Source organism: Lactuca virosa, chromosome 8 (genome assembly GCF_052849685.1).
Source record: "Lactuca virosa cultivar CGN04683 chromosome 8, Lactuca_virosa_CGN04683_v6, whole genome shotgun sequence".
In the NCBI taxonomy this organism is placed as follows: domain Eukaryota; kingdom Viridiplantae; phylum Streptophyta; class Magnoliopsida; order Asterales; family Asteraceae; genus Lactuca; species Lactuca virosa.
Window position 1 is genome coordinate 181,544,041 of NC_136433.1, and position 8,818 is coordinate 181,552,858.

At 31.8% G+C, this 8,818-nt stretch overlaps 1 protein-coding gene across 1 annotated transcript; it reads right to left on the minus strand.

Annotated features, from left to right (window-relative positions):
* Window positions 1-4,401: 4,401 nt before the first annotated feature.
* On the minus strand, window positions 4,402-8,444 carry LOC145134651 (protein trichome birefringence-like 34). Its single transcript, XM_079069497.1, has 5 exons — window positions 7,836-8,444; window positions 6,010-6,187; window positions 5,465-5,661; window positions 4,995-5,150; window positions 4,402-4,902 (listed from the first exon to the last, which is right to left on the minus strand). Exons 1-5 carry the CDS (start codon window positions 8,177-8,179, stop codon window positions 4,548-4,550), a joined length of 1,230 nt encoding a protein of 409 aa, XP_078925623.1. The 5' UTR covers window positions 8,180-8,444; the 3' UTR covers window positions 4,402-4,547.
* Between the last annotated feature and the right edge of the window lie 374 nt (window positions 8,445-8,818).

Below are 8,818 nucleotides of genomic sequence, written 5' to 3' on the forward strand. Positions count from 1 at the left end.
AGAGTTCTCAGGCTATCCAATTCAATCTTTTACATACACTACCACATAACCATATATCATAAACACATGCATAACTAATATAGTACATTCCCTTGGCAACTTGCCTTCCTTAGTTACCCTGCAAAACATGCCTCCAAACAGAATCATACGATCAACAGTCAAGACCCTACCAGTCTAACATACAAAATCTATAAGTCCTCTAAACTGCAAAGCATAACAAGGACCAACCCTAGGACACTAACATACTTGTACTCTAATAGTACCTCTATCATACCATGCAAATTATATACAATAGGATACATGGCATACTGAGAAACTCACCTAGACTAAAGAACCGAAGAAGCACAACAACACTCTTGCACCTTTCACTACTCAAACCTGCGAACCGACTAATCACCAAAAGAAAGGAATCCTCAATTAATAACCCAAATCCTCCAAGTTTGATCCCAAGTCAAACTGGTCAAAAGTCAACGACCAACAAATGCCAAAATCAATGACACATCATGACCATTCCTTGGTCACATCATGGGGATGCAAGGACAAGACAATCATGAATCTGGACTTTGCCACGTCGTGGTCATCCCCTGGCCACGTCGTGGTAACTGGCAGATTGCTCCAAAACTCCGTTAAGAGCTTAATCAATACAGATTAAGGTCCAAAACTTCATATCTACTCTTTCACAATGACTTAATGGATAAAGTTTACCAAAGGGCTTCTAGCCCAGCGGTATCGGGTTTTGCCCTCCCTCCTTGAGGTTGAGGGTTCAAGTCTCATTGGAGATATAGGTGGTATTAGGAGTAGTTAGGAGTAGTGTAGATTTGCCGTTCTAAAAAAAATGGATAAAGTTTCCAATTTTATCCATTAGGACCTCTCCTCAAGACAAGATCTTAAACCCTAAGTCCAACAATAGCATAAAACCTTCCCAAAACATGCGTTGCTTCAAGAACAAGATCAAAATGCAAACTTTCCCAGTCTATCAATATTATCAGGCGATATAATGAACTCCAGAGGTGTTTTGGAGTTGAGTGAACTCCAACACCAAAAATATGACACAAGCTCTTCACCAAAACACTTTGCAAGAAACACAAGTTCACAAGGACCAAAAGGACCAAAACACTTCACTCAACTCCAAAAAATAAGGTCACAAGGACTAAAAGGACAAAAAGGGGAAAATATGACCAATCTACAAGATCTAGCATACTAAAGATCAAGATGGAAACTTTATACTTACAATGGTCTAGAAATGAAGTCCCTTAGCTAGATCTACACTTGAGCTCTTCACCAAAATACTTTGCAAGAAACTTGGTCTTCAAGCTCCACACAAAAAGATGATGAATGAGTCTTCCAATGGCCAAGAACACCAAGAACACTCAAAGAGGCTAGGGTTTTCGAAATGGAGAGGTTGGAGGCTAAAAAGGATGCCCTGTCTTGAAGTTAAAAGGTGCTTAAATATGGAGAAAACCCTAAAAATCATGGGCTTGGGCTGTAGCATTCGCCACGTCGTGACACCCTTCATGTCACGTCGTAGCGACTATCCGAACTACGTATTATTCATTTTGTATACCACGCCGCAACACCATTCATTTCACGTCGTGACACATGTTTTTTCTAAAAAAACATGCCTTTTACTCCTATATATCATCCACCGATCCATTCTGGGAAACGGGTGTTATATAAAAACATAGTTCATTGATTATTATATAACAGTTAGAGTTTTGACACCGAGTTAATTGATGGGTTTTGAGCATAACAAACAAAAAACTATGTGTGCATGCAACCCTAATTGAAGATCTATGTTTTCTCTAATTGAACATACAACATTTGAATATCAATTGGAAAACCCTAGGAATCCTATATTATTTTCGAAATTAACATCTAGGGTTAGAAAACCTACCTTAATTGTTATATAGTAATAACAATAAAATCTTAGTTTTCTTGAAACCTTGAGAGCAAGCGTCACAAGTGTCACGCCTCTAATGGTTCACACCCAAACTAAGCAAGAGGACGAGAGAGGAGAGAGGTAGAATTTTGGCCCTAGCTTCTTTAAGAATGCTTATACGAAAATATGAGCCTTAGGGGCCTTTATATAGTGTACCCAGAAACCTTAGATAAGTCCCAAAACAATAAAATAACATTATCTTACTTTTAGTATGTATCTGGTTTCCTAATTATCCTCAAGGATAATCCTAGATATTCTAGATATTCTAGATCCTCTAGAACCATGGAAAAACATCCAAGGCTCTAGGATGGTTCTAGAATGCCTCTTGTTCAACTATTGAACAATTGCACTTTAGCCCTACACTTTTAATTAATTCATTTAATCCCAAAAATGAATTCCAATTAATTTCTGATTAAATATTAATTAAATATTGCTATTTATAATTAATATATTATTCTCATAATATATTAACACACCATTTATTTCAATTTATTAATCAAATGATAAATTCAACATCTCTCTCTCCAAAAGTCATCCTGTCCAATTGCTAGTTATGAGGGCAACCCAAAATGACCGTGCTACTATCAATTCAAGTATATCAATTATAGTTATGGGCTTAGACACCTAATCCAACATTAATTTGTTGCTATTAAGTGGCACTGTTTTATGAACGTTAGTGATGTTTGTTGGATTTTATTCAAAAATAGTCTAATTATAGTGTCAAAGATGATGTGATTAGCAACGAAAGCAGTTTTAGATTTGAATAAACTAAACCCATTTTACCCACCAATGATCATTTTTCAAAGCTTAGAAAGATTAAAACAACCACAGAAAGGAAAGAGTTTACAACATTTAAAGACTTTGGTTCCTTTTGGCAATTAGGAAGTTAATGAAGATGATATGAAACTCCAAAGAAGAAGCTCTCTACATGTATCCTCGAAGCAAGGAAGTACCACTAAAGATGCTAGTTTTCACTCGTATATATGTTGTTATTAAGCCATGAAGACATATACTAAAATATGCTTAAGGAGAAGAAACATATAAGCTCTTAATTCTGGCACCAAAATTGCAATAAGAAGAATAGAGGGATTAAGGCTTGCAAATCTCAAATTTTGGTAGCCAAAGAGGGAGAGAAAGAGTGATAAAAAATGTACTAGTTTTTGGTTAATTAGTTTCTATTATATACCAACATAAGAGAACCAAGAGGTCATACCATCTATTAGTCAAAGCACTAAAAGGACAAGCACGAATGTTAACTTGAAAGACAACAAGCGAGCCTTTGCTTGCTTCTCTCAACATACGCCTTTTGGAGACAAAAGTCAATGCCCAAAAGTGTTAAACACTCCATCTCATAACTAGTTAGTTATGTTCTAACTAAGTGGTTACTCTAAGTGTCCAAAATGTTGTATAAAACATTAATAATCATACCATGTCATATTTCACTAATTTTTGTTCTCTTTATTATTATTATTATTATTTTCTAGAAACAATAATACCCAATGTTTGTAAAATATTATTTTCATAAAATAATGTTTTTCCAATTAAATACAAGTGTTGATATTTATTAATGATCAAAACTACTCTAATAAATAAAAAATTAGTAGTAACTTGTTATAACGTATGACCCTACAAGATCATATGTCATTAGCAATATCATTCTATAATGACTCTTGGGCATAAAGATCTCTCAATCTCCTACTTGCACAAGACTCGTCATAAATTGATATAGACAATGGTGAACGCATACCAACATTTCATTGCCCTAATAACACATGACGAAGAATGTCATTCTTTAACATCTAATTCCCAAAGCTCAAAACTACAATTGATGTATAAGGTAAGTTTATTAGTTATCCCATTGTTACAGACATTATGTTGAACATGAGTCTTGGATTGTAATCAATCTCAATTGGTGTTCAACTTTGGGTAACGTGCGTTAGATGTCTAACTCTCAACATATAAGATGAACAAATCTCATCTTGACTACATAAGCCTCTTGCATAGTTCACACTACACCTGATAATGACTTTTTCCGGTTAAGGATAAACGTTTGACCACATCAAAGCATAACACTCGGTATATTTAAGTGTCATTATGTATCTCAAGTATAAAGGATACGAAAATAATACCTTTGTATCAAGTATCACCCACGGAAAAGATCTGTGAGGTGATCTTGATGCGGGTCCATTCAATATCAGTTCTTTGACAAGTATCTATGAATCTTGATTGCAATCCATTGCCTACTTTCATTTGATGAGAGTCAACCAATCCAATTCATATTAGTCTTACTTCATAATTGTTCCCACAATTATAACCGATTATAAACTTTTAGAATAATGAAATTGTTCATGAATTAAACATGTTAATATAGAACACAACAAATATCATTGTGAAGATCATATAAAATATCTGACTAATAGGTTACATGTAGATAAAGAAATCATCTAAAATAAATAGCACAATGATCATGAACATACAATCATAATTTATTCTAAAAACTCAAAGATATATTCATGTATATAAAAAGAGTCAAATTTACATTTCATAGTATTAAAAATAATTTTTGATAAATATAAATGATTAAACTATCCTATCTAAAAGAATTAAATTATATATGTTTGCGAAGCATATGAGCCAAGAGTAACTCATTCCAAACATCTGGGACACCCGGAAGGCACCAATGTGTACAATCTGCATAACTTGAAGGGTTGGAAAGTTGTTCGTTCGTTAACGGAGAGTAGTGCAATCTGTGAATTGAAGGATGCGCGTCTTTTCTATATTGTGTTAATTGTGTTATATTCATCATTTGCACATTCACCCCTCTTGTTTTCAATTTGTTCAAAGATGACTCTAGTATCATCAACATTTTCAAATCAGACCCACTTTCCCAAAACTCATCTTTCATTATTGGCTCAGTTTCATTTAAGCAGTTTTGATCATCTTGCATGCCCCATTCTACACCTCTGAAGACAAATTTACAATGAAACTGTAAATATCCACACATAGCAAAAAATTTAGGTAACTGTTTTGAAGAAAGTAGTTTTTAGTACATTACTTGTGATGTGTTGCAGTCATACTCATGAAATATGATCGGGTCCTTGTGTGATTGATATGGCTATGCAACCAATTAGACCATGTTTTCAGAACCATTTTGTAACCATTATGGTTGTTAACTATGTCGTATTGTGTAGAGTCTTCAAATGATCCGTTCCTAATGAAAAACAATACTCTAAAAAGTTAATGTCATAAAAGAATAACAAATTATATTGTTTATCACAAAATACGATTTTCTAAAAAAATATACTATAAGGAAGTAAATAACTAGAACTTTGTCTTCACAAAATACCATTCTTTCAATGGTATTTTGTGTATAAAACAAATACTTTGTTAAACATCATTGTACTTTTTTAAAACATTAATGTTTTTAAAAAAAATAGTTCGTTACTTATTTATGATACTAACTTTATCTTAGAATTCTTTTACAAAAACTACAAGACTAGTGTTGCATTTAGAAGTTACACTCACAATATTTTTACTGTGGGCATCCTCCACCAAAGATACGAGTTAAAGACTAATATATCAGCATTAATCCAATTTGTAGCATGCTTCTCTATGGAATTGATACGAACTATACGTTCATTCGTTTTGTGTTTTGATGGGTGGTCACCATTGGATTCTACTAATAACGGAGACCAATAGAAGTCAATCGAAACATTATAATCCTGTATGTGCTCATTATTAGAAATATTCTAAAAATAGATAAAATATAATGGAACGAACATAAAGAAGATAAAATATGAAAACAAATATCGTTGGGTTTAAGATCTACATATGTACACCCATAGATTTAAGATGTGAGGAAATAAAGCAACGCATGAATGTAATTGTGTTTTTCATCCTTTGGCCCATTTCAAAATTTTATTAAATTTCACTCATTAAGCATTTGAACTCATTAAGCTAAATTCTAACTAAAATTTGATTTATTTTTAGTTATGGCATCGATATAATCAACAAACAATGAATAACAATATTTCTTGTCAAGCAATATAAGTGAGGATAGATTTACTCACAAATGCTTTAAAGGTGAACAAGGAAACACCATGAATTTTTTGCATCTTCTTTCGACCAAGAGGGATGACTGCTTGAAGCATGCAGACCATTGACACCCACTGGTTCCTATTCACTGAATCTCCAATAAAAATTACCCTTTTACTCCTCAGCCTCTCAAGAGCATCTTTGGCATCAAATCTACACAAGGTCAACAACCAAACAATAAGTTTACGAATTCAATATCACTTGAAATTCTAATTCTTCTTTGGTTCTATGAAAAAGTAGTATATTTTTAAAATTTTTGGGTTGTATCGGTAGAATACAACATTTTATTTTAAGCAAACTTTTTAATCCACCTTACCTTTTATTTTCTAGCAGGTAGTTATTTACTAATGAATGGAAACTATTATCATTGCTAATTAGCAAAATACATAAAAACCATTATATTTTATCAAATTTACGATTTAACCATTATTTTTCATTTCCATCTATAAAAATCGGTCAAGGTCAAGTCTGACAATTTATATTATCGACCATTTTAACATGTTATAGCTGTTATATATCAGGTTACACGGTAATAATAATTTTTTTAGCAAATTGATTGCTTTTATATAGTAGTGGTCGAAATATTTGATGTTAAAGTTTAGTTTCAACTAAACCACTAAACCATTAAACTTTAATAAAAATTTCTGGCTATTTTGACTTTCTATTAATTTTCTTTTTCAAACTTGAATGATTTTTATTAATAAAACTGGAATATAATAGTTAAAACACAAAAAATATAAAAAATATATAGTGATTTTTTTTTATATTGATTTGATTATTTTCTCCAAAAAGAAGGATATAGAAGTTCTTTAAACTCTAAAAAAATTCATTCCTCTGTAATTCATGTCATTTTACAACAGTGGTTCAAAAAAAAATTTACTTAAATTTTACGACAAGAATCTATTTCTACAAACATTTTGTGGTTCAAAAAGCCCATAACTAATAAAGTATATGACTAATATATTGATATAATTAAATAATGGAGTGGTTATAGCTCATCTATCAAACATTAATGTAATCCATAGTCTTCAATAATTGCAAAAGTTTGATTCAATATATATATATAGTTAAATAATAACTAATCAAAATACTTTAAATATTTTAATATTTTATAAGAAGACATTGTTCTCTAGAATGAACACTTTATACCAAGGTTCTAAATAACGTAAGGCGTGACTTGACGGCAATGTCAAACCTCAAGCTTTTCCGAGCCTTTGGCGAGCCACGTCGTTTGTAAGACGTGACTTAAGGCGGCAATTTTGTATATAATTCATATTTTTATATGTATTTTCTACTATTATTCATTATTATACACATATATGAGTCAAGGCGGCGTTTTGGTAAAGTTTGACGGCACATACAAGCCTTGGAGTTTTTTAGAACCTTGCTTTATACAAACTATAAAAAAAGTATTCATAGACAAAAAAAAAAAAAAAAAAAATAGAATTCATAGAATTGTGAAAGTGAACCATCATTTCACGTGTCTCAATAGATTTGAAGTTTAATGGAGTAATAATTAAACTTTTCAATGGAGAAAAAACTAATTTTTAAATATTTATTTTATTAAAATATGTTGAATTGGGTTTTATAGAGTTTAGTTTATAGAAATTAAATAGTAGATTGTAGAAAAATATATTGTTGATGTGATAATACATTAATTTTATAAAATTCAATTCATTATCGATATTTTAAACATAATTCATGAATCATTTCAAAAACCATTATCCATGGAACATATATAGATTTGTATCACGATAATTAAAGATTGAAAAGAACATAGATATTATACATATTTATATACCTTGGAAGGTTACAAGCATGGGGTTGCCATCTCCATTGTTGATACTTGGAGTCCATTCTTCCATATTGTCCACAAGCATAATCACCACGAATATAGGGGCAATCAGAGTCTTTATAGAGAGGATATGAGTCGTTGTCATGAACCCATTTTCCAGAAAACAAATCACATCCTTCTAATGAATCGTAAACAGAAGTATCGTAGATGACTGCTGGACGAATTGCTTTTTCTTCTTCATTATTGTTGATGTTGATATAATAAAAAGCTATGGTCACTAATGCTCCAATTATCAACAACATGATCTTCACACTGCTCTCAACCATTTGCAATGGCTTCTTCTTCCTCATCTCTCTCTCTCTCTCTCTCTCTCTCTCTCTCTCACACACACACACACACACACATACACACACACAATTAAGTAAACACCTGAGACGTATACAGAAACGTAGAACACGGAATTGGTTGCTTTTTAAGTAGAGTCTTGTTGTAATCAGTCAACTGATTGAATTATGATCAACGATGGCTAAAATGGAAATATGTGCGATATTTGGTGTAGTTATCTCTTGAACGACAGCTATGGTGGTTATAAAAACTAAACAAAAGTGTCTAATAATTAATGAAAATGACAAAAATAGTGTTTGTTGACATCACAATTAATCAGCCAAAAATAAGTTCATCCCCATCGACTGGGTTTAATTAGTGGATTTATATTATGAATTTAGTTTAGCGTCACAAATTTTCTTTAATTTATTTTTATTAGAACAGAGGTATTTTAATTTAAACACTTTATTATTATTTTTTTAATAATTATTACATTCATAAGTTATTCGAAGAATCAAAATCATGATTTGCCCACAATACATTTTAGTTATTATCATGCAACGAATGAGAAGGCAAACGGGCAACAAGTTGCGCCGTTAAGCCCTTTTGTATGGTAAAACCAATTCTTTTGAAGACTACATCTATAGATCTAGGGGATATAACAT

What these genes read in the sequence shown, in the direction of transcription:
- LOC145134651 (XM_079069497.1), bottom strand. Translation starts at nt 8,179, where the DNA reads ATGAGGAAGAAGAAGCCATTGCAAATGGTTGAGAGCAGTGTGAAGATC. An exon ending in CATGCTTGTAACCTTCCAAG is followed by an intron (nt 6,188 to 7,835) that starts GTATATAAATAT and finishes GACCTTGTGTAG; the next exon opens with ATTTGATGCCAAAGATGCTC. An exon ending in ATGACTGCAACACATCACAA is followed by an intron (nt 4,903 to 4,994) that starts GTAATGTACTAA and finishes ATTTGTCTTCAG; the next exon opens with AGGTGTAGAATGGGGCATGC.